The sequence below is a fragment of the Calidris pugnax genome, unplaced genomic scaffold (genome assembly GCF_001431845.1).
Source record: "Calidris pugnax isolate Ruff unplaced genomic scaffold, ASM143184v1 scaffold25, whole genome shotgun sequence".
NCBI lineage: Eukaryota > Metazoa > Chordata > Aves > Charadriiformes > Scolopacidae > Calidris > Calidris pugnax.
Genome location: NW_015090805.1, coordinates 3,084,929 through 3,110,561, shown reverse-complemented (window position 1 = coordinate 3,110,561; position 25,633 = coordinate 3,084,929). Strand labels below are relative to the sequence as shown.

The 25,633-nt window shown below is 50.0% G+C and overlaps 1 protein-coding gene across 1 annotated transcript; it reads right to left on the bottom strand.

The window, feature by feature from the left end:
- Positions 1-645: 645 nt before the first annotated feature.
- Positions 646-25,186, bottom strand: LOC106885670 (cystathionine beta-synthase-like). Its single transcript, XM_014938038.1, has 16 exons — positions 25,077-25,186; positions 22,931-23,085; positions 19,160-19,266; positions 16,533-16,667; positions 15,088-15,167; positions 13,721-13,852; positions 12,407-12,476; positions 11,064-11,155; positions 9,552-9,677; positions 8,684-8,768; positions 6,955-7,060; positions 6,283-6,354; positions 4,882-5,016; positions 4,221-4,329; positions 3,372-3,456; positions 646-942 (listed from the first exon to the last, which is right to left on the bottom strand). The coding sequence occupies exons 1-16, from the start codon at positions 25,086-25,088 to the stop codon at positions 845-847; spliced, it is 1,599 nt and encodes a 532-aa protein (XP_014793524.1). The 5' UTR covers positions 25,089-25,186; the 3' UTR covers positions 646-844.
- Positions 25,187-25,633: the final 447 nt, after the last annotated feature.

Here is a 25,633-nt window from a genome sequence, read left to right as displayed (position 1 = left end):
TGAGACACCAGGTGCCACCAGCCCCCCCAGAAGTGAGGAAGATGCTTTCCAAAGGCCATTTGCCACTACAAGAGTGATTGTATCCCACCTGCCCAGCACCTCATTCCTCCTGCCCGTCACAGCCCTCAGCTGTCCCATCCCATCCCTCCTGCCCATGCCTCCCCACCTTCCACATACCAGGGTGCCAAGTCCCACCCTCCTCATCGCTCCTCCAGGGCTCTGCATCTCCCACTCTGCCCCGGGGGAAGTGGAAGAAGAAGCTGCCTCCTTGGCCCCCAAAATGGAGCTGGGGGGTGAGAAGGAAGGTCTCTGGGAGATGCCTGCAGCCCTCCCTGTGAGGGGTGGAGAGGAGCAGGAGGGTGCAGTGTGATGTGGCTTGCCCCCAGCCCTCAGGAGGGCTGGAGCTTCTCATGGTGGAGACAGTCTCCAGCCCTGGTGGGACCAGGACAGCTTGCGGAAGCTGCAACATCGGCAGTAGGTACTAGTAGGCAGTAGGTAGATGCTGCTGGGAAACACACGAAACCCCACACCTGCTAACATCTGGGAGATAGCAACCATCCCCTTCCCTTCTCTCCCTCTCTATTACCTCTCCAGCCCCGGGCAGCTCCATGGAACCAAACATGGCTATTAAACACAATTGCTTTAGTTATCTTCTCTTTAGTGGGATTCTGGGTGGCATTTAGCGGACAAATGGTTATTACATTACAATTTTCACCTAGTCATTTTTGAGAAACTATTATCAGCTGGATTAGGCCAGACAGCCCCCTTGGCCAGGTGGTTCAGGCTGGTGGGGAGCAGCTGGCCCTGCCAGAGGAGAGGAGGTGGGTGCAGCCAAGCTGCCGAGCTACTTCTTGTCGTTCCTGCTGACGAAGGTAAGGAGGTCCATCGCTGTGACCACACCAAACACCATCTGCTTCATGAAGGAGCTGCCATTCCCGTTGACTGTAAGCAGAGAAAATGCCAGTTTAATGAGGAAAAAAAAGAAGAGCCCCCCCAGCTACGCAGAGCCTGCCGTTCATTTATTAAAAGAAAACTTTAACAGGGACAGCAGCTGTCTCAGCCCTGCTTCAACAGAAGTGATTGATGCAGCCTTGGTTGGGTTACTAGGATCACGTCAGAGAGGCTTCAGCTGCAAATAATGCACCCTTTACCAGAGCAGGAAATTTAATTTCCCAGTTGTTTTTAGCCAACCTCCGTTCCAGTCCTGCTTCTATCACCATGAACTTTTCAGGCCAAACTAATGAGACTCTTTAAGAGCAGCGGTGAGACCTGCTTTCTGCTCCGTTCTCATAATGTCCCACACCACCATTGGTAAAACAGCATTGCAACAATTGCTTTAACTATCTGATAAATGTTTTCTTAAATAAAAATAAAACTAGCCACCAGAGCCCAAACACAAGATAAAATGCAAGCTCTGAAGGTGTGGGAAGAAAGTAATAAATAAGGGGGTAACTGTGACGGCATTAAAGCAGCAGCTCTGGAAAAGAAAACGGGTGTTGTTTGAAAACCAGAGCAAGAGGCACTGTGAGCAGCTGGCTGATATTTTGTGGTGGGTATCATTTAATTTGCAGATACCATTTAATTTATATCGAAACATGACACAGAATAGATCTTCGTTATTTTATGACAACATACCTGGGAAATTCTGCCCAGCGTTAATTCTGGTGAGAGAACCAGAAACGTGCATCAAAGGTAGTTCCGAATGACTTTTGTTTGCAACGTTTTGTGGGAACATGGCTGGACTTGCAACCCAGCTTTAGAGCTGGTGGGGCTCCAGGGCAGCAGGCCATGGGGGTACAAACAGAGGGGTTGAGATGTTTGTGCACGGTGGGTTTCAGAAGCCCCGAGTTCAGCAGTCAGCCCTTTGCTGGCAGTCGCTACAGCGCAATATTGCCTGCTGCTCACCAGAGGAATGCTCTGCATGTTCGGTGTGTAATCCCATAAAATCAGTATAATTACACTCTTCGGCTCTAATTTAGAAGACTTAAACATGGGTCTTCTGACTGCTTTTTCACGTTGCTAACGTTTTAAAACAAAGCAACGCCCTTGAGATAAGGCCAAATTTGTACTTCTAGAAGTTTTACAGTATAATTGCACTGGAAAGGTGTGTTAGGTGAGATGTTCAGAACAGCACCTATTTTTTGTCAGAGGAGGAACAAGGTGTGATCCCTGCTGCCATCGGTGTGTCAGCAACCCTCGTGTGAATGTGGTCCTACCTCACGTGACTCCTCTGAGCCAGTTTGCTTCTCTGGGAAGGGGATGGCTGTACATACACTGGTTTGAGAGTAAATCAAAGCTGCCCATACAGCTGCTTTATTGGACTAATCTAATGGTGCTTCTGAATTGGCAGAACATCCCTGGTCCAGGTAAGGCTCATACACAGATGCCCCAGGCTGCACGCATCAGTGTGCATTGTGCCTCCTGACTCCCATCTCACGTGCCCCTGCCATAGGGCTTGCTCACAGTTTCGGTTTTCTTGACTTACCCTGGACCTCCAGGGTAGGCAGGTGTTTGACAGCACCCACCTGTAGCATATCAATATACCCAGATCCCCTGGGGCACACAGGCATAAGGACATCTCTTGGCTGCATCTCCAGAGGTGGCAAGTGGGAACAGAGGTGCTCAGAGAAGATGTCACAGCCTCTGGGCGTGCAAGCAGAAGGTCTTTAAGCATTGGGATGCAGAGAGTGTAGTTTATTCCGAATGCCCAAATTCCACCTAAGCTTTATCTAATGTGCCCAAATGATTCTTTCCATTTTGCCCTTGAGATATTAAGTCTACGGAGATCCCTAACTTCCCCCTTGTTTCCTCTGTTGCCCACAACCAGTAAGGCAGTGATTTGAATTCAAGGTCAAGAAACTAAATGAGTAATAGAGGCCTGAGCCTGCAGCTGTGCAGCAAAGGCACTGTACCTCAAGCTGCTACCTACAGTCCACCTTGGCCATCAGAGGGGACCAAATGAAATCCCATCATGAATACCTTCCCATCCCCAAAAGTTCGTTTCCATGGGAAACCATGAGATGAGGGGAGGGGATGGAGCTGCTGGGTGCTTCAGCATCACCCCTGCACGGGGAAACAACACAGCTTCCATGGCCAGGATCTGGGAAGCGCTCCTGCAGGACACACATAGTAGAGTGCTGATCCCAGGCTCCTGTGGTTAAGGCTTCCCCCCTCTCCCCTCATTCTTGTGATGTCAGGAAAAGAAATGGGTGAATAGTTGGAGTTCCAGGGCAGAAATGCTTCCTGCAAAGACTCAGGGGCTGCACCTGTGGAGCAGCTGAGCTGATACCCAACAAGCTGAGTTTGAGAATTTCCCTTGCCTGTCTCAAACATTTGTGCAAAGCCCGTATAGTGCTTCTCCAGATACCTACACTGCATTTGCTCGTGTACAACGATAGCAAAATGGTCATTCTCCAGGATGCAGGAGAGCTTCCCCAGGCTGTCCTCCAGGCCAATCTAAACAGCACACACAAAAAAAACATTTTACATTTCACTTTGCATTTTAAGGACAGTGATGCAGAGCTTGAATCCTGCCTCTGCCTATAGCTGTGAGTGGGCAGGGTGGCACCCAGCTGGACCAGGATCAGGTATGCCTCACTCGTTAGCACTGTTTTGGGGAGATGGGAGGGGATGCAGGCAACCTGCAAGCCTGGCTTTGCTGTAGCTGAAATACAGCACTGTCTCTCCCCAGCCCCCATGGGCCAGCATGAGGTGATAGCTCCACCTCCCCTAAATTACCATCCATTTACCTCACTCCATCTCAGGACCATGGATGGCCATCCAACCATCCCTCCCTTGCACGCCAACAGGACCTGCACACCGAGAGGACCTGTCCTGTCAGAGGCTGTGCCTGCTGCCCCAGCCCTGCTGAGCCCTGGCAATGGCTGGGCTCTGATTTCAGAGGGTGCTGATTCCCCATCCAGATCAAATCCTCTGAGAATAGATAATAAGATTGGGAGTGGACATTCACACACTTTGCCCCTGGCGTGAAAGCTCCATGCCTGAACCCCACAGGCTCAGCAGCATTTTTGCAGGTGACTGTCCTTATTATCATTTCCATGATGTCACCATTGCCCTTGCCACCTCTCTCTACCTTCACCTCCCTGTCTTTTCATTGAGGTCTTCTCCCAGCTCCCCTCACACCTCAGGGTGGTGGTGCTCTTCTCCCCCTCTCCCCATCCCTGGACAGCAGTTGACACCAGCCACAACCTTAACAGTACCTTTGAGAACTGGTCGTAGATGACCTTCGTAACAGGGTCTGAGAACTGTGCATTTCCAGCCAGCACTGAGGTAAGGGTGTTGCTGAGGGTCACCATTCCCAAAATAAGTCTGTAAGGGAACAGGGAGTTTTCCAAAGGGTCAGACCTGAGGTAGGGCACACGTTTCATGTAGGGGCTGAGCTACTCCCCTTGAGATCAGTGACTAAATTGCTCCTGTCATCAGCTTTCTCCTCATCTGAGCAGGACAAGAAAATGCTTGTCCTCACCAAGCTGTTAGCTTAACAGTAGCTAAAACTTGTTATTGCAGTCTAGCACTTAGCAGCTAGGAGAAGGAAAACTTCTGGGCTCTCCAGTTGCTTATTTTTGTGGGTTTCCGACCCAGTCCTCACTTCTTCTCTGGCCTTCCCTTGCCTGTGCACTGATCCAACCTCTGTTGGGTCTGGTGGGCACTGGATTTGGCTTTGACTTTAACTAGCTCATTTACAGGGAGTTTTTTTGATGAATCCTCACAAGGAGACAGATGATATTTTAAAAATACGCATCATAGAATCCAATGCAAGAGACCCTTCACTGGATCGGTAAATGGGACTTTCTCTTTAGCTTCATCATGGCTGCTTTTCCTAACTGAATGGCCATCTCTCTAATGAGTAAAAATAGTCACCCTGATTCAGCAACAACAGGAGCTTGGTCGTATCCCTTCTCCTGGAGGATCTCAATTGCCTTTTGACAGCTGACTTCTGGGAGGAGAATGAGAGGGGCTGAGAGATTCAGTTTCTGCACCTTGATGTTCCACCACCTGTTGAAAGACAAATGGCAGCACCAAGCTGTTATTCTCTGCTGCGCAGCTGTGGGCCTTGCTCAGGGAGGTAAGGCCAGTAGACATGAGATCAACCATGCAGAGATATTCCACCTGCCTGCAGAGCTCATCCCACTCCTATCCCATCCCCAAAGCAGTAACGCTATCAGTCCACCATGCCCAGGTCTTGTTGAAGCCAAACTTTCCCTACACCCGGTGTTCAAACAACTCCAGAGGCAAGGCTGAGGCCAGCAGTTAGCAAGGTGCTGAGCTGCCCTGAATCCGAGGAAGCTACTCAGGGCTTCACTTCAAGTTTATGAGTGGGGAGGCCTACCAGTTTCAGTTCTTTGGTTTGTATCCTTGGTCCTCAAAATGCAGCACTTGCAGCTCCTCCGGGAGAGAACCTGGCAGAGATGCTCGTGCAACTTATGAAGGACAAGCTATGCTTGTTTGTGGGGACCACAGGCAACACCAAAATCTTCTCAGCCCTTTGTCCTTGCAGAAAAGGCAGGGCAATGCTAGAGGCTGGAAGGGCCAAGAGCGATTCTAACCAGGCATGAAAGGCCTTGGAAGTGTATTACATTTTTAGGAAATATTTTGCAATAACTTTTGGTTGTAGTAACCCAAAGGAGTAGATGACACCAGTAATACCTGCTGTCTTTAAAGCAAGGCTAGGCACTTTGTAAACAACCAGCATTTGCCCAGCCACATGTCAGCTGGCATCAGCAGTTTGCTTGTGATTCCCTGCCTTGAGGGGACTCTTTCCCCATGGTGTCCAGGAGACAGCTGAGTTGGTCATCTTTTCTGGCCCACAGCTCTGGAAAGTGAAAATTTACTGTTCTGTTCCCTGCCTGAAAAGATCTCCAGAGCTGTAGGTGCTTGCAACAGGAGGGACCCACCTCCCTGCCGGCCTGATGCTCCTTTGAACATCAGCTGTGGAGTAGAGAGAGGAGGTTTTGACTGCAGCTAGATGTCCACCTCAGCCATTCTGCTCAGCAGGGTTTAAGTAGCCTGGACAATGACTGCCATGTGGGAGCGGATGGGCAACTTCAGGACAGAAATCACTCCTTTATAGACTTGAGTGGAGAACTGTGATATCTAACCACTCAAAAGAGAGGAGCTGACATTACAGCCTTCCCAGAAGGAACTAGACAACTGCATTTTTTCTAAATACTAAAAGATAATACTTTCCTTTGAAGATAATAATTTCCAGCCTCAGAAAGCTGATTCCCCCAGCACACTTTATACGGGCGGATGTTGTCTTACCAAGGCTTGTGCTCCTGGACGTCATTTAGGAAACCGTTTTTTATCATCCACTTATCATTCAAAAATTTTGACCTAGAAATCATGAACAAAGAGTGAGTCTGTGACCCTTCCAGAAGAAGTCGTGCTTTGTTTCATGCACTAGACCACAGCACTGCCCCGGGGCTCCCATGATTTTTGCAGCTGGCTGCTCTTAGCCCCTTTTAAGGTCAACGGGAGCTGCGGGTGCTCAGTAACTCTTAGAAGCATGCCAGCTATTTGCCTTCCTAACTTCAGGCATGCAAGTTCAAAAACTGTAGCTTGGCTGACTCCTGCTCCGTGCAGTAAGTCAGTAACAAGAAGAAATAAAACCCAAATGTCCCAACACCCATCCCCTGGTGCTCGCTTTGGTAGTATGTTATTTCCTGCTGTTTATTTATATATATATTTATTTTTTTTTCTGAGCTGCTTGAGGGGGACTTGCAGCTCTGGTCTCACTCCAAGTGCAAAGCTATCAATCAGACTTATTGGGGTGGCTTTCCAGCAACCCACACCACCCGGGCTCAGCAGTGCTAGGCTCATGTCACCAAAGGGCCCCGTGCCCCCAGCCCAGGCCATATGCAGAGAGGGTGGGGAGAAGAGTATGGGAGCTCCCACCCCACTGCCGGAAAGCAGGCGAAGAAGCAAGAAACTCACATGTAGTTCCTGACGGAGTCGGGCAGGATGACAACACAGCGCTGACCTTCCTTCAGGTCCTTGGCAGCCCGCACAGCAACGGACATGGCACTGCCTGAGCTGCCACCTGGGTGGGCACCAAGAAGAGAGACAAGAATTGGGGCTGCCCAGGGTGTAGGACCACAATACCAGTGTGTGGGGCACAGCACTGCCCCAGCTAATGGCTCAGAGACACCTGGGCAAAGCAGTAGCAGAGGTGGCACCACATACTCCAGGGCAGCTCAAAATGAAGGGAGTGGGAGGACAATCAGCAACGGCCCCATAGCCTTGAAGGCTTGATGGTCAGGAAGAGGTAGGGACATGTTCACATGGTGAGGGCAATCGGCTTTTGAGACATCGTAAGAGTCACCTCACAAACTTCACGAACCACTTCTTGTGGTGACTGTGGGCAGACCAAGGGCTGAAAGTTTCAATACAGGGATGTTCACACCACTGCTGCCCACACTGCACCCCTTTATTTGGGTGAGGAGAAGACCATGCCAAATCTAGAGCTTCTGGCTGACACATTTATCAATCAAAGATTGGCTTTAAATGCGTTGTGAAGACTGAAAAAACCCATAAAAATTACAGTCATGCTTGGAATACCAGGCCAACGTGATGGGAAGACTTAAATGCTCCCTGTGTCCGTGTGCACGCATGTGGTTTGCTGCACGTAGGGAAAGCAGGTCCCTCCTTTACAGAGGCAATTCTTCCACCGGTAGTTCGAGTACTGGAAGTTAAACACATTCCACTATCTGTGTGCCAATTACACACTGCATTCAAGAGAGCACGTATTTTACTGCAGGTTAATTAGCACTGGGTCACATTTTTCAAGCAAATGAGGAAAGGCCCTGAAAAATGCAGTTCAGGGAACATGAAGCTATTCACAAATTATAGTTGAGTTCGGCAAGTGGTTTCTGTTGAGACACAGTGACTCTGTGCCTACTAGTTTAAATCAACATTTAAGAGTTTCATTAGAAATGGCCTGATCTTTTTCAGAACTCCCTGGATATGAGTGCTCAGGAGTTTTATCGGCCATAACTACAAGCCTACGTATTGTCTGGTCCTGGGAGCAAACCTATAGCGCTCTGCTTGGCGGCAGGGAAGGCTGAAAGACGCTAATGCTGCGCAGAGGCTCTTAGGGGTGCAGGCAGGGTTTGTCCGAGGGCACCTGTTCGTTTTGGAAAGCCATCGGGATCACTTACAGCTTGTTGGTACAAGGAGAAACACTCAGTAAGAACATCTTACACTTTCTTTACTTTCAAACTTTCCTGGTCCAAACCTGGCACCTCCAGTGTGGCAACCATTCAAAAACAGAGAGCACAGCCTGGCAGAGTTGTTAGCAGAGAGACAGTTTTAGCCCATCTGTCCTGTCCTGAGTCCCATTAATCCTCTCTTCAGCCCCTGTAACACTACACCCCACAGAATCAGGCCTGAAGATCCAGTTCCATGCGTAGAAGTGCTCCAGTAAGAGGATAGCTATTGCTTCTATAATTATTGTGGCCGACGAGGCCAGTCCCAGACCACTGACTCACTGCCACACCTTTGAAGTCTACAGCGACCTACACACCAGCTCGGGGTTTGGCCATCCAGCCCTCTTAACCTAGCAGACAGAAAATGCAGAGAGCACCGACCCCGAAGCATTTTAGTCCCAAACGGATGAGGTTCAGAAAGTTTATAAAGAAAAGCAACTGTTGTCATTGGTGCTTACCACACAATAATCCCTCCTCTCTAATCAGCCTGCGAGACATGAGGAACGAGTCTCTGTCGTTGCATTTATACCACTGATCAACCACCTGAAGAGAAAGCAAGAAGGTTGGTTCCTGGTGATGTTACTTCAGGCTGTCCCAACCCTCTGAGGCATGTTGTGGTGCTGATGCTTAGAACACCTTGCAGCCTTGAGCTGCTTTCCACACTTGTTGAAAGCAAACACAGGGCGTCCTTGGTCCAGAGGGTGTTTCCTTGCTTGCAGGCACCCACTCCAGCCTTTCCAGCCAGCACTCTTTCCCTGGAGAGTTAGGGATGTCTGACGGGTCCAAGGGCAGGATGTGGAAGGGGGAATGGTTTTCATGATGTCCTGGGTTAGGCTGCACTAATGGTCAAGATTTTGCCAGGCAAAATCAGATCCAACTACAAAAAGAGTTTTGGGCTATTGCAAGTCACAGCTCTAAAGCCATGTGCCAACAGCAGAGGCATAGTTAACACAACATCTGAAAGCAGAAAGAATCTGGGGTCTGAGGCTGTGGGGGACCTTTCTAAGAACAAGGCTGGGGGAACACAGGCAGCATGAATTAGGGCTTTAAAGCTCTGTGCCTGGTGGCAACTGATACACCGAAAAGAAGCTTGACAAGAAGTGGTAGGAGGTTAATGATCTCATCTTATATGGCTTGGATCTTGCCTTCCAGCCCATAAATGGTGCAAGGTTTCCACTGTGCGCGTGTGGTGCCTGCGACAGCGAAGGCTTGCGAAAAGCTAGCATGATAAAGTGCAGCCTCAGCCCTGACCTCTTCTGTGTGATCATAGTGTCCAGATGCAAAGCCAAAGACCAGACAGAGACCTCTCATCACACGGCTACTTACTGATCTGTCAAGGACAGTAGGAATAAAGTCATGCCCAATGCCCTCTACTTCGATGGTTGTGGTGTTTGTCCTGTTCATCTCACTGGGAAGAGCGACGATGGAGCCCTCAGGATCTACACCAATGATCTTTGAGGGAAGGAAGTTTTGTTAAACCACAAAGGGAGTTCAGAAATAGTCAAAATCACAACTCAATGGAAAAATCACCCACACCCTTATCAGCAATGTTTTCCTTCCCATGATATTCATTAATATTCCTATCCACTGGCAGCACAGAGAGCTTCCAGGATAAAAGGGTAATGTTTCCTACTGGCCTTTTAAATAGATCCTAGGTAGTGTTCAGCTGCTGCAGAAATGACTGGTGGCTTAAAAAGTTATCTCTCTCAAGGTGTTTGTCATCACCCCTTTGACAGAGCCTGCTATTTCCAAATCTCAACCCTTGGGATAGTGAGACTTCTCCTTCATCAGCTCCAGAGCAAAGCCAGCCAGCTAGCTCAAGCCCATGAAAAACCATGACTACAGTCACGCTTTCTGGATCTAGCTGTGCTGGCTGACAGTGGCACCTCCTTGACTGCTTATAGCTTTACATCTGGGCCGAGGTTACCTCCCCCAGCAGATAGCTTAAGCAGGGACGGTGACACTGCTCCACACACAGCCTTAAGCAGTCAGCAAGATAATCTCATGCCTGGGTTCTCCAGTGGCTGGGTCCACACCATCGCCATTTGTCCCTGGTGCATCAGGGATGGCTAACATAGTATCAAGCCTCCAGTCTGCCTTGCAGCACAGGCTCTGCAGAATGAGCATCTATGACTGCTGTGAACCATAAAGTACTGTATCCAGCTTTGGAGTCCTCAACACAGGAAGGACATGGACCTGTTGGATTGCGTCCAGTGGAGGGCCACGAAGATGATCAGAGGATGCTGGAGCACCTCTCCTATGAAGATAGGCTGAGAGAGCTGAGGTTGTTCAGCCTGGAGAAGAAAAAGCTCTGGGGAGACCTCATAGCAGCCTACCAATGTCTGAAGGGAGCCTACAGGAGAGATGGGGAGGGACTCTTTGTCAGGAAGTGTAGTGACAGGACAAGAGGTAACATTTTAAATTGGAAGAGGGGAGATTAAGATTAGATACCAGAAAGAAATTCTTTACTGTGAGGGTGGTGAGGCACTGGAACAGGTTGCCCAGGGAAGTTGTGGATGCCCCATCCCTGGAAGTGTTTAAGGCCAGGCTGGATGGGGCTTTAAGCAACCTGCTCTAGTGGGAGGTGTCCCTGCCCATGACAGGGGGGCTGGAAGTAGATGATCTTTAAAGTCCCTTCCAACTCTAACTTTTCTATGATTCTATAAAGCATGGAGCCTTTGACTGCTAAGGCACTTGGATGTATCTAGGTCAAAACAAATAGGTGGAGACAACGACTGTTAGCTCAGGTGAGCTGTGGGGTTAGGCTTGATCAAAAGCACAGGTAGGAAAACCCAGGAGGGCCACAGCTCCCAGTGGGAAGCCCTGCCTCCATCTTACCTTGCACTCTGGACATTTCTCCTTCAGCTTCCTGGCAATGCCAGTGACGGTGCCCCCTGTGCCAGACCCGATCACCACCATGTGGACCTTGCCTGCAGAACAGGGAAAAGAGAGGCTTGCAGGGAGTCAGCATGGCTCCCAGCATGGTCTTCCCTTTATTCAGGGCCCTGTGCAGATGCAGAGCCTGTGTCCCTTATGCTAGAACCCCATGTGTGGAAAGGATAGGCAGGGGTGATGCTAGTGGCCAAAGCATGGTCCTGTGGAGAAGCTCCGATGAACTTGCAGGATCTGAGCACAGCTGATCCTGCCTCATTGCAGGGGGCTGAAGGTGACCTCCAGATGTCCCACTGGTTTCCATGAGTCCTGCATCTTTGGCATCTACTGGCTTAAGGGGCAAGGAGAGTATCTCAGCATTTCCAGCCCTTTCAAACCGCATCAGGTCGAAGCAAAACATGCAGGTGAATAAAAACACATATCAATAAAGGGCACAACTTTTCAGCTAGTGTTAGCATGCACAGTGGAGAGTGAGATGTTGGTCAGATCTAGCTGCGCTGGCATCAGTGAAGTTATACTGATTTAGGACTGGTAGGAGCAGAATCAGAGTTGGACCTTAAGGGCCTTATGCTGCAGCTGCATGGGGAGAGGGGGACCTGTAATACACTGCTGGCAGCCAGCAGGAGCACATCTCAACATTATAGTGGAGGGAAGGCTGGGGCTCTTTTGTGCCTGTTGCTACCCGACTGCTTTACTGTTATGATAACTGCTCTCCAGTTAAAACCCTTGAGTCCTGTTTACATTTTGCAGTGCTTCTTGTACTGGCAATAAATTTCACTTCTATCTGCACAGACATGGACTGGGATAGTCCTTTATCCTCCCCTGGCCATTGCATCAAATGTCATTAGCCTGTGAGGCTTCAGTCTATTTTGATTTGCAAATGAGTGTGCTGGACCAGATGCAGTCTACCATGCACTGATGGACTTATACTCCCCAGTGGGGCATCTTGGGCCATCTTGTGCTCTCAGCTGAGAGGTCACAGAGATGTTGTAGCTCCTGTACCCTCCTTGGGTACAGCCTGAATTTGTTAAGGCTCTGGTCCCTTCCATCAGGCTTTTGAAATGGGATGCTGTAGCAGGGAAGTGTGGCAGGCTCAGGTGGATCTGGAGTAGATTACATGAAGTTGCTACACCTGTGTGTCAGTATTACCAAGGGTACCTTCATCTACAGAGGCCTTGTTGGCCATTTCTGGACATTTAGATCAATAAACGGCATAAAACAAGCCTCTCGGAGAGGGCTGTAGCCCTCCACACGTCCTCAGCACGTAGAAACAGGAACGCAGACAGTACCTTCGCACTGCTCCAGGATCTCCTCAGCTGTGGTGTCGTAATGAGCCAGGGGGTTGCTTGGATTTCGGTACTGTTTATTTCAACAGAGAACAGCGCGAGTTACGGTGTGAAGTGTAGGTCAAATACCAAACTAGCAATAGCTCCTGACGAGCTTTACCCAAAGCATGCAATTGCCCTCTCCTCTCCTTGCCAAGGGGTGGACCGCAACCCGGCCAGGCCAGGTCACAGGTATTCCTCCTGCTTGTCACTTTGGGACAGATTTCCAAGGACACTTGGGATTTGTCCACACTGGGAGATTAGATGTGCCCACAGTCACTCTTTGGCACTTGGTGTGGCTGTCCTATATGCCTCATAGCCAGGTTTGGTGGGATCTGGTGGTTTTGTTAAAGCCCTAGCTGCTGGAGGCAAGAGACCTTCTCAATCTTTTGGCTATCTCTTAGACAGAAGTATTTTAGCCTTTTCTGTTGCCTTGAAAACATGGCCCCACAATGCTCCTAGAAAGCTCAGAAAACAAAACAAAAAAAAATTCCCTCCTCCAAAGATGTATTAGAAAAACTTTTTTTCAAATATCATATATATATATATGTATCTAATTTTGAGAGCTGCTTTGTCATTTAGGGGCATTTGTGTTTGGCAGTGCAGCAAGTTAGGTGGCTGAGAACCATGGGCTAGAGTAGAGGGTTTTGCCACAGGGGGTACACAGGCACAGCACTGAAATGTGTGCAGCCCCACGCTCACACCCCTAGGCCAGGCTGCTTCTGAAAAGTGTACTCAGACATTGAGCTCCATTCTTCTTAAAAGGAAGGAGTATCCCTAACTTTTCTGCACTGTAGGGGCTCCCTACTCGCTCTAGGGCTGCCTTCCTGTGGTGGGGTGAGACCAGAGGGAGAAGTGCCCTCCTGTACAAGAACCAGTGCTGCAGGAACCACTGGCGTGATTTGTGGGTGTTTGCCCTTTACAGCATGAGGCGTATTTTTGAGGCAGAACAAAGGCTGCTAGCTAGGCATATAAAGTGATTTTTTTTTTTTTCAGGTCAAAGTTAAATCTGAAGCAATTTGAGGTGTCTTTGAAGTGCACAAGACAACCCAACCTCGCCCACATCCAGGCTTTGGCAGAAGTATTACAGGTTTGGAAGTGTCCCTTATTTTGTTTCTGCCACCACAGAGGAGCGATTAAGTTTCAAACACCATAAAACACTGACGAAATCTGCCTCCGTTGCCAGTTTGAACGAAGCCCCCAAACACAGGCACACTTGGAGGAGACATGTTATAAACCGTCTTTGGAAAGAGAGTCGGTGGAGGAACGGCATTTTACCTGGTCCAGGATGTGAGAGTTTGGGATTTCACTTTTCAGCTTCCAGGCAACACGAATGTTAGACTCCGGGGCATCAAAGCGGGTGCAGGGGGTCCTCACAATTTCAACACCCAGCGCCTTCAGAATATCGACCTTTGGGAGGGAAGAGAGTTGATGTAAGGCAACTGATCCCCCGGAGCGATGGTAATCCGAACCTGCGGGCTCATGGCAGCGTCAGATGCCAGAGGAGCTTTGCGGGCAGGAGACACTTAGCATTTCGGAGATACAATGTCCAGTTCTCAGTTATACTATCTCTGACATCCTCCTGGCACCCAGGGCCTCCTGCACGAAGCTGGCACATGGATTTCAGCCTGGCCTCGTGCCCTGTCCTACTGGGAGGGCAGGCTGGGGATATGGCAGAGGTAGGTAACACTGTGCTGCAAAGGGACAGAGGGAACCGGGGTAGGGAGCAGGGTCTCCTATGTGCTGTGTTCTGAGCCCCTGCGTAGCAGGAGGAGGTCTTAAAGCTGCCTTTGCCCCAAGTCCCTTCTCTCCCCTCACCAATCAGGGCGAAGGAGCAACTACAAATAAGACCAAGGGTATAAATCCACTGGGAGATATGGCTGTTGAAAGGACAGGGGGTCAAAAGAGAAGGGTGGGTGAGTGTTGGGGTGCCTGGAGATGAAGCCCATGGCAGCTGGAGGTGGCATCTGATCCAGACTGAGATTAAGTGAGATTTAGGTTGAAATGAGGGTGGTGCTTTGGAGGAGGGCTCAGTTGTGCCAAGTCAGGGTCCAGGTCTGGCTTCACTGGCATGAGTTCAGCTGAGCAGTTTGTGAGACTTTTGGCTCCCCAAGGCAGGGATTTCTGCCTTCCTGGAGATGACAGTTTTACCTGACCATCAGCTCTCATGCAAGTGACTAGACTTCCACCATCCCAAGAAAACAGCTCAGACAACCATAAGTGTCTCTAGGTTAAAGAAAACCTTAGAGACATGGAGAGACCAAATGGGACAAAAGATGTCAGAGGGGGAGTTAGCAGGACCAGCAGCCAAGTCCCGGCACTATCCAGGGTCCCATCCAGCCCTTGCCCTCACAGACAGCAGACATTGCTCCACTTCCCTGCAGTCATGCACTGTCTCTGGCTGACGTGTGACCCCAGCTGCACTGCTGACACTAGATAACCAGCCAGGCCATCACAGGGTGCTTTTTTTTTTTCTTCTACCAAGAGGAAACCTTCTGAATAACTACAAAGCTATGTCGGTGCGTGCGGCGAGGCTCGTTACCCTTTAAAGGAGAGGGCACTCTGTCTCCAGAAAGGGAGAGGCAGGGACAGACAGGGAGGCAGACACTCCCTGGCCGTGGGGTGATACCGTACAGAGCTCTGACCTTCTCCATGCTCATCTTCTCCGGCAAGACGATGATGCAGCGGTAACCTTTCACCGCAGCCACCAGTGCCAGCCCGATGCCTAGGCGGTGGGGAGGAAAGGGAACTGGTTGACAAGAGCGTTTGGCAAGGCTGACCGATGTGCATGGCTTCCTACGTTCCTCTCTCCTGCTGGTGAACATAACCTAGGATGCCACAGGTGAACTCGCATCCTCCACGAGCCTCTCAGGATGTGCTGGGAGCACCAGGGGACACGGGAGGATGTGAGCCCAGCTGCCACATCCCTCTTGCTCACTATTAACATGGCACAGAGCAAACAGCAAGGCTGGGGAGCACTTTCCTCCCCCCACTGAGGCTCAGACCTCTTCCTTTGCTTTCCGAAACACGGGAGAGAGGGGGTGACTTTGCTTCGGGAGCACCTTCCCCTCCCCCTCCAATGCTCTTGGTCGGGCAGGGGGGGTGACACAGGCGAAGCTGCACATGTCACCCTGCGGCGAGCGGGCGAAGGGAATCTCCGCTCCAGTTTCACCGGGGGTGATGGATGGAGCCAGCTGCTCCCCGGCTGGGGGAGGAAGGTGAGGCTGAGGCAGCGTGTCCCCTGCGAGAGGCTGTGGGGAACACGGAGACACCCTAACTGCCCCGGGTGGGCAGTGAGCCAGCAGGGAAACAGCCCAGGGGGCACACAGCTCCCCTCACCCCACATCTGGGGGGGGCAGGGAGGGTGCCAAGGAAAGGGGGGGCTGGCTCTGGGCTGCTGGCAGCAAACAGGCTGGGAAGGAGAAAATTTGTGGGACGAACCCCATTCTGCACGGCTAGTGAGGGGGAGGTAGGGACCGCAGTGAGGGACACAGCTCTGTTCAGAGCACCTGGACAGCCTCTGCTGTGCCTTTCCTCGGAAACACACACTCACTGGGGCAGGGAGCAGCAAAGGGCCATGGAAACTTGCACGGATGGTCCCATGCAGGCTGCAAAATACAGGGGAGGCTCCTCTGTCATCATCCCTCATCTCATACCCCACCATAATCTAATGCCTGAACAGGATGACAGTGACAATTTAAAAAAAAAAAAACAAAAAACAGATCCTCCAGCCTGTTAGGGAAACCCCCTCTGGGAACCTCTGAATATTCAAGGACTTCCCAGCCTGAAAAAAAACAGCTCCTCCAGCTTTTGAGGCTACTTGCCTTGCTGCAAGGTAACCTGCTGGGCACATCTGTGCAGGCATGGGACCCGTGCAGGCCCTTGGCAATTTCAGTCACCTCAGCACCCCAGAATGCCCATGGCCCCCGGAGATGAGCCAAGGGGAGGATGGAGCCAGAGCAATGGGGCCCCAAGCTGACCTTGTAACTGCAAGGGCAAGAGCTCCTCAAATCCCTGCCCCTCCTGCGTCCCGTCAGAGGTGCCACCCTGCCTGGTACCCCGGCACAGGCAGCATCCCTGCCTTTCCCACCTGTGTTTCCTGAAGTGGGTTCAATCAGCGTGTCTCCTGGTTTTATAATCCCAGCTCTCTCTGCATCTTCCACCATCCTCAGGCTGATGCGGTCCTTCACACTGCCCCCCGCGTTGAAGTACTCACATTTTGCCACTGGAAATGAAAGGTGAGGCTCTGTCAGGGACAAGCTGTGGTGGGGGGCACAAGGCTTCCCCACAGCCCCCAGCTCCCTGTTCCCTCAGCTCTTGCTGCAGTCATTTGAGAACACCCATTCCTCCTCTACAGGATGGTCTTTGGCTCTGGGGATCACATCCACCATCTGCTTCTAGGGTGCTGCAGATTGTCATGGGATCACCCATGAGCATACCTGCCCATAGTCCATCTTTCCCCAAGTTTCATCTACCTGCAGTACCCTGAAGGCAGTGGGAAGGACTGGTAAGCCCAAGGTAGTTCTAAAATCAACTGGACATACAGTGATTGCTAGCTGGAAGGTCCCACACTGGCACAACACATCTTGCTGCCCTGCCTTGAGGACTTTCCTCTGAGCAAGGCACTGTCAGGGTTAACAGCAAGGTGTCACAGGCTTTCCTGGGGTATGGCAGTTATTAATAGGTATCTGAAAAGGTGCCATTCTGTAGTGGTGATTCTGAACGGGGTGCCATAAAGAAAATCAAACAATAGAAACAGCACTTTCAAGTGTCAACAAAAATTATAATTTCTTCACTGAGCTGCCAAAAAACCCAAATAACAAAAGCTTTACAAGGTGTGTACAAACTGCAAGGCGCACCTCGGTTCCTAATCAGGCCCTTTGCACCGCTAACGCTTGGGGCAGGACCCTTCTCACCAAGGTTCATGAGCGGCTACATCTGAACTGATGGCACTGAGCTGTGTTTTACAGGCAGCAGGGAGAAAAGGATACTTTCAGGGTGTCATTCACTTCATCCAAGAAGAGCAAGCTACTTCAGGCTGATGACAAAACCCAATACCTCAGCAGCCAGAATGGGGGCCAAAAAAATCTTGTGCTCATCATTACATTTTATAGTGAAAACTGCCAAAACTTCAGCTACACGGAGGTCCTGGAGGCACAGAGATTACGTCATCATGTCCAACTGTAACTGCTTCCTTGACATGGCAGTGCTGCAAGTTTTCCTCTAGTTGGTTGGTACGAGGCTCGGTGCTGATCTGCAGCTCAGAGAGGACCATGCAGCTGCTCTGCCTGTCCGGCTCTCCTTCCCCTCCTGCGCCAGGGGAGGGAGACACCATCCCAGCAAACAGGGTCTCCTCAGCTTCCTCGCTGCTGTTTGCACCAAATCCTCCCACTCCTCTTCTCCTCTTTCCCCAGCAAGACGTCCTCCGAGGGACAGACTGCTTCAGAGAGTGACCAGACATTGCAGAGCTGTCCTCCCGCCTCTGCCACCTCTGTTCTACCATCCTCTAGAGTCCCCTGAAGTCTCATTCGGGGAAGCGAGAGGTGGTGCAACGTGGAGGTTGCAGGGTTAGGGGTCCGAGGATCCCAGATCCGGAGGAGGGATCTGTTTGAAGAGCACAGCAGGATCCATGTGGCTGTGTGCCTGGTGGGGTCTGGCTACCATGCGGATTCCCTGCTGCCACATAGGACCACAAGGGCCCCTTGTGCCCTCTTACTGAGTGTGAGCGCTCATCAAGTCTCTCTCCTTCCTACTCAGCTATGGTCATGAATCTTACTGCCTCTGAGACATCTGTCCTTCTGCCAAGTTTGGCTGAAATTAATTAGTAGGGTTAAAAGTTATAGGAAAGGAGACTGAGAAGTCCATATACACAGAGATAGCCTAATCGTATCATCCTTATGTCTGTAGGGGACTAAGCTAAACCCCAACCTTATGTGAGATACCACCACGCTCCGCTAACGTCCCCTTAGGGAGAAGATTTGGGTCCTGCTGGAAAACCTGGCCCCACAGCCAGCACCTGGGCCCAGCTTTTAGCACCAGAGCCTGGGATGTCTGCTGCTGATAAATCCACCTGTCTGCAGCCCCTGCTGCTCTGCTTGGAGCTGCTTTTTGGGAAGGTCCCCAGGGGGGCTGTTCCTGTCCCTGGGACAGTTGACACCGCATATGGCTGCACCTGGCCAGGCAGAGATGATGCCACCACAGAGCAGAGTCACCCCTGCATGGGAGCTCTGCCTGGTGGCCAGGAGCTATGCTGGCCTGTGTCTCCTGCAGCCCAAGCTGCTTCCTCTGCCTGGGCAGGCTGCAGGAGGAGTCCTGCCATGTCCTTCACCCCATCCCAGACACCACTTTTTGGGAAGGTTTGGCCTGTCTCTCCTGTGGACGTCGCATGCTACTTTGGGTGCTGCAGCACCCCTGCCCATTACCAGGATGTCATCCACCCATCTTCATATTCATCCCAGCTCTGCTCTGAGCTTGTGTTGCAGTTATTTGGGAGGACAGATACCTCCACTACCATTACCACCCTCTTCTTTGCAGCTTGAAACCATCCTGTTTGGTCTGACAAATGGCCTAATAAGCAGGAGTACCCAACACATGCCACATCTGGCCCGCCCCATCTCCGCTTGCTCACCACAGAGCTTCTTCTGAAGCCCCCCTCCACCACCGCCCCTCACCCTCACCTCGTGGCATGGAAAAACCTGGTGGAAAGAGGACACTCACAGAGCTCACACTTGAGCCCATAGGACTTCCCAATCTTGTTGACTCGGACCATTGGGGTGCAGCCAATTTTCTTCAGGATGTTGGGCAAGATCTTTGTTTCTTCAGGCCTGAAATAATGCAGGGGGAAAAAAAAAAAGAAATATGTCAAATCAAAGCAACTGTTACACAATGTGAATGAAGATAAATCTGAGTGAGATTTCAGCAACTTTAGTACTTTAGTAAGGCCACCAGAAGACACCCCAACTCCAAGAGAAAAGGTCCATCAATTTACGGCAACAGGAGCTAGTTAACAGCTTTCTATCACTCTTACAATGACTTATTCATTCTTTTGCACAAAAAATAAAGTAATTCATATTCAGGGATGTTCTGAAATACCTTGTTCTGGAAGGGCCTAGGCCAGACCTATAAGCTAAGTGAAGTGACAAGAGCTGACAAGCCTTGGGATTTTACATAGCGGGTGAGAAACCCAGAAGGACATGTATAACACAAGGCTCCTCCTCTTCCCTCCATCCTACCAAGAACCACCTCTGCTTTTTGCATTTTCAGGTGTCTCTGAACCAACTGTTGCTTGCCTGGCCAGGATTCCCAGACCTGCAAGGATGGCTCTAAGCCATTAGAAAGGCCTAAGCCACAAGAGGACTCTGGAGCTATTTTTTTTTGCAAATGATTACACTGAGGTCTTGGATCAGTGCAGTCCAGGCACCCAGTTTTGCTGGTCTCTGTTAGATTCTGGCAGAAGCCAAGAACCACGTCAGAGTGATTGCAACCAGAGTGAAAGAGACTCATTTGCCCAACATGCAACTGAACGCATTTTGCCACGTGGCCAGGGAATTTGTGTCCTTGAACGTTTTAAAGCATGGAGGGAAAAGATTGACATGGAGGGCAGTGTTTATTGGGGCCACAAATGTATTGCCCCTGGTTGACAGCCAGCACGTCTCTCCCAGAGTGGGGTGACAAAGCCCCACTCCCTCACTGCTTGGCTCCTCTTTGCACAGCTCTTGCCTACTATCATCCACTGAACCTTGAACCCAAGTTATCCTTGTCTGCTATCACAGCCAGGCAGATGGCTGTCTGCTGACAGAAAATCCATATGGTGCAGCCACGAGGTGCTGATCTACTTAAAGGCACACACACCTCCCTCCAGGTTTTGCAAGCACGATATAAACACTTTTTTTTTGCTTTGCAAGAGTGCGGGGGTAAGGGTTTAGTGCAAGTCTTTACTATCTAAAGGAGCCAGCCCCCTTACATCTCAAGCACAGAAATGATGGAGCATCACACGCGTACTGTTACATCTACCTCCACGGAAAGTGTTACCGTGCTTTCAAAACCTCTATAGGGTGCTGATAAATGTGAGGCTCAAAAAATGAGCTTCCACCACAGCTGCAGCCATTTTCCACCTGCTCTAAAAGCCACCATAATGCTTAGGGATTTCAGTGGGGCTGAGCCATGGCATGAGCAGACTCCAGTTCCTTCAGGTGATGTTTAACTGGAGCCTGGCTTTCAAGAGAGTGACCTGTGTATTTTGTTACTGCAGGAAATCATCTGGAGAGATAAAACCAAGACCCTTTATTTATGTTCTGCTGGTAACTGTGGCAGACAAGATGCCCTTTCAGCCCCAGCAAGGTGACACAGCAAGGTGCTGTGTGGCTCTGGGGTCTGGAGTGGTGGAGCCTGCCAAGGGGATGGGGAAGGAGAAGGCAACCTGTGCTGCCTTGCATGCTGGGATGAGTCTTCCCAGGAGGGTGAAGGTGGGAACCAGAAACAGGACTGCCCTTTTGTCTTGCTGCTGGCCATAGTGGCTGTTCCTCCAAAAGAATAGCCTTTCTCTCACTCTAGGGCAAAGTTGCTGCAGTTCCTATCAAAATCCTTTCCTCATCTCTACCTTATTTTACTACAAAAGTAATAGGAGCATGGTCAGCTTCCTTCCCCAGCTGCGTGAGCTCTGTGCATGGGCCTGAAAGCAGCAGGTCTATGAGGATACAAGGATCTGTGGCAAATACCACTGGATGTGGTGGGACACTCCAGTCCTGCAACTGCTGGTATAAGTTCAGGATCGCAGTGGAAAAGGATGGTTTTTCTCCAAGATTTCTGCCTTTACTCATGGCATGTTATTCCATAAGATGTCCAGGGGAAAAACAATCCTGGCAAATGAAGTGATTCTTGTTGAGGTTGTAGCAGGTCAGAATTATCTCAAGGACTGTCAGAACTAGTCTACCTCCGTGTCTTTGGGAAAACTTAAATAATTAATATTCCCAATTAAAATAACTTCTTGTCTTCTCCCTCCCCCCTCACCCTCTGCTTCTACCTCAAAACTCAATTGGCTTCACATGGGGATCTCAGAAAGTCCAGAGACTTTTGCCACATCAGCTGCCATCTGTGGTTTACTCAGGGCAGAGAAAACAAATAACGCCCCTCCACAGACTGCTGCAAAGTAACAGAAACACAGTGACGTGTCCCAGTGTATTTTCTTCACCGCTATACAGTGGGTTATATTTCAATCCCACTCCTCCTTCGTGGGCCAGACCTGGAGGTTGTTTTGGGCTTCACACACACAGGTGGCTGTGCTCTGGCCGTGTCCTGCCTGGCGGGCTGTACAAAGCTCCCCCAGCGGCTCCCGGCTGGCAGACGTCCACGCAGAGCGGTGCCGCACCTCCCACGGGCTCCAGTTCCTCACACGCTGGAGCTGAATTCATGTTTTACATCTTTGGCACAGCAGGGTTGTGTCCGCAGTTCTCCTGACATTTATAGGACAGCCTTATCTTTAATAGCTTGTCTGGGTCTGGTTAGCCGGGCCATTAAAGCACCTCTTGTCAAGTCTAGTCTGGGCACTTTGGCAGGCTTACCTCATCCTGGGAGGCAACCTGCTGCTGTGAGGACAAGAACTGCTCATAGCAATCCCTTTGCCTTTCACTGCATTCTTTGGTCACTTTCACAGAGTGGGCAACCTCTGTGTGGGCTGTTTTCTACTTATTTAAATGCCCAGGCCATGGTAATCAACCTGGTCACAACCTTGAGCAACCTGGTGTGGTGGGAGGTGTCCCTGCCCATGGCAGAGGGCTTGGAACTAGATGATCCTTAAGGTATCTTCCAACCTGAACCATTCTATGATTCTATGATACGATTCTATGAATCTGTTTTCGTGAAGGTCTCTTGGCCACCAGTGAAGACATTGCTAGTACTTAGAAATCTTACTTACAGACAGCCTCAGACTGTTTGAGTGACACGGGTAGCTGAGCTGCAGCCCTTCAACTGCTGACTGCATGGCTGTTACTGACTGTGCTGGGTGCAACAGCTTTGGGGTGTATGAGTGCACTACACTAGAGCCAGGAGAGCCATTTCTGCATGTTCCCGAGTGCCTGGCAGTTGGGAGTGTGCCTTCACTTACGCTGTGCAACATCAGATCTCATGGAGTCCACTCTGTAAAATTGTGCCTGGTTGAAACCTACCTCTAAAATATGTTAATCTTAATTCTTCTAAAATGAGATGCCCCAAACCAGTGGATGCTTTCAAATGTATTCTGGAAAACACAGAGCTGAGTCTCGAGCCAGCCATGTCTTTCTGCAAGGTTAAAAGGAGTGAGAAAGTTCTTCCTGGAGAGGAGATACTAGGTGGGTTTTGCCTTCCAGAAAATAAACCATCATTAACATAATGTGTTGTCAAACTACTGGCTCCTGACCATGACTATCCTGGTGTAACAATAGTATTTCATCTTCAGAAAAAGATACTGAGCTGTCCGCACACTGAAATAACCGGCGTAAGAGAATTACTTACAAGGGAATACAGGAGTGTGGAGACTTGGTGGCAGGCGTTGCAGGTGTCCATGTGCACTTACTGGGCAAGTTGGGAAGAACCCAGGTGCTGTCAGCTTGGCTTTCCTGACTTCCCACGCAATTGCCGTTCATGAGCAGGCACGTCTTGGTCAGCTCCTGGGTTGTAGAAATAGAGACCCACCATCAGCCAGGAGGAAAAACAGGTTGGCAGGGACCTGAGCAATAATTGTCAAAGGCAAGAAATGACGTATGGGTGTGCAGGCAGGGTGGCCAACCTGCACAGGACATCCCTACTGGTATATCAAAACCCCAGTTCTAACAGATGCATAGAATTGCTCTTTCGGAGTGCTATACATGCACTCGGACCACATACATGGTAAACCATCATCTGGCCACCATCTCCAGTAAATCTTCCCCTGCTCTAATGTACATTGAAGCGTGCCCTCCACTAGAAAATTTGGTGCTCTGTATTTAATTATTTGGTCAGGAGCAGTATTTTTCACCCTAGCAGTGAAGAAGCTGCGGATAAGTCTACCCAGCAATAATTTGAGAATACTTGTACGGTGGTTATGGGCCTCAAAGGGCCAGGTGACACCTGTATTCTGGCATCTGAGTGTAGTAAAAGTGAAAAAAGAGGACTGATAGAAATAAAACATCAGGGAAGGGCAGCAAAGGTGCTCAGGGGTACTGAGTAAGTTCCACAGTAAAACAGCTTAAATAGGGGAGGATTCATCAGATTGGAGAAGATACTGGCGTCTGGTGGTGAGAGGGGGCTGTAAATCCAGGGGGAACTGGAGAAGGTGCCTGATAAACACTTTTTTATTTCTCAGAATCAAATAATAAGGCAAAATGAAATTATCAGGAACAACTATAAGGACAGAACAGGTAAAAGTGGAAGCAGAAAAGGGGTAAAAAAGTTTGCAAAAGTCAAGTTCATTAGTGGCTTTTAAACACACTGGCCCTAATACCAGTACCTAGTACCAGTGCTCCACAAGCATGGGAAATAAAAGTCAAGTTCATTAGTGGCTTTTAAACATACTGGCCCTAATAGTACCTGTGCTCCGCAAGCATGGCAAACTGCTGTGCTGATTTCCCTGTATGGCTGGTGCATGTACAGAGAAAAGGAGGAGTCTGGTTTTATAGTTTACTCTCACCGTCTGCTACTGACCAATAGTGGAAACAAGGGTTACATGGAGCTTTGGTGTGACCCTCCGTCTGCTACTGACCAATAGTGGAAACAAGGTTTACATGGAGCTTTGGTGTGACCCTCTCTGCAGTTCATCAGACACCCTTTTGAGCTAAGGAAACCAGCTGCATGGAGAAAAGACACGTGATTTTGGTAACTGGGAGTTTCTTTTCTGGCTTGTGCACAGAAAGAATTTACCTTGGTTCAGCCTTTGTTGAATAAAGGGATCTTGTATTTCAGTAGGGTCATGGCTGGAGACGTTAGTCTTATTTTGATGATGTCCCTGCCCGTGGAATAGGGGGTGGAACTAGGTGATCTTTAAGGTTCCTTCCAACTCTAAGCATTCTATGATCCTATGATGAAAGTTGACATTAACCTACTTGCTGTAGCGTAGCCTGCCCTATCTTTCTACAGTACTATGGTGGTGCATTTTGCATTTAGAGCAAGAGTAGTGCTCTCGATAACTTTACTGTGGTAGAAATTCTGAAGGCCCTGATGTGGGACCTTCCTTCTACATTTGACTTCAGATTGAGAACAAAGAGGTAATTTTGAAATTTAATAGAACCAAACCAGTGACGCAAAGAAGAACTATCTCATTTCTAAACGCAGAGGACTGCCTGCAGAAGGACCAGGCCCGCTGCCACGTGTAAGGGGGGAGATGTGGGAAATCCACCCTAGCTCCTACCCTGGGGAGGGAATTCAGGCAGCTGAGAGGAGGATGCTGGAGCCAACATCTGCAGCATCAATAGCGGAGGCCAACAGTTCCAAAGAGCATCATCTTTGTCCCAGGCTATAAAGCCATCACTCTGCCCCTCCTGGACACCTGGGCTGCACGCAAAGCACGTGAATCTCAGCTGACTCACAAGGGCCAGGCAAACAGCCAACATGCTGTTATGGCTGGGTCCTGATTATCTAATTCATTTGTGGCTCGACACATGAGCCCAAGCCAAGCCTTAATTACCATTTCTGCCATCCTCCTTCTGTTCGCTTGCTTGCTTCACCCCCTTGGCAGGAAGTTCTTTGAAGCAGGTTGGCAGGGCTACCTGAGGTCAGCTTTCCAGGTGTTTTCCACACTGGTTGGGAGGATGGGGCTGCGGTTCACTCCTTGCGTGTTGGGCTGTCCCTGAAACACAGAAATACACCACACCATTATTCTAGCCATAGCAGAGGGCTGAAATGGCCTGTGGCGTGTGGCCAAGCTTTCTTCTCAGCCAGGGGACCCAGGACATCTTGAAGATGGAGGTCAACAACTTCATGTCGATGCACAGCCCTGTGACCGAAGCTTGAAGCAGGATGGCAGGCAAGGGACCCTGGGCCACCTCCACATCAGGTCTTGAGCCACATTTTTCTCCTCTGGAGACACCAACCCCGGCCCCACAAAGCAGCAAGAGACCACAAGGGTGCAGGGCAGTCACGCCAAAATGTCTTGGACCACCCACAGCTGGTCCGAAAACAACTCTCCCGGCAAACTTTGCCTCCCAGTGCTCTTCCCCACCACTGCCAAACCTGTTGCACCTT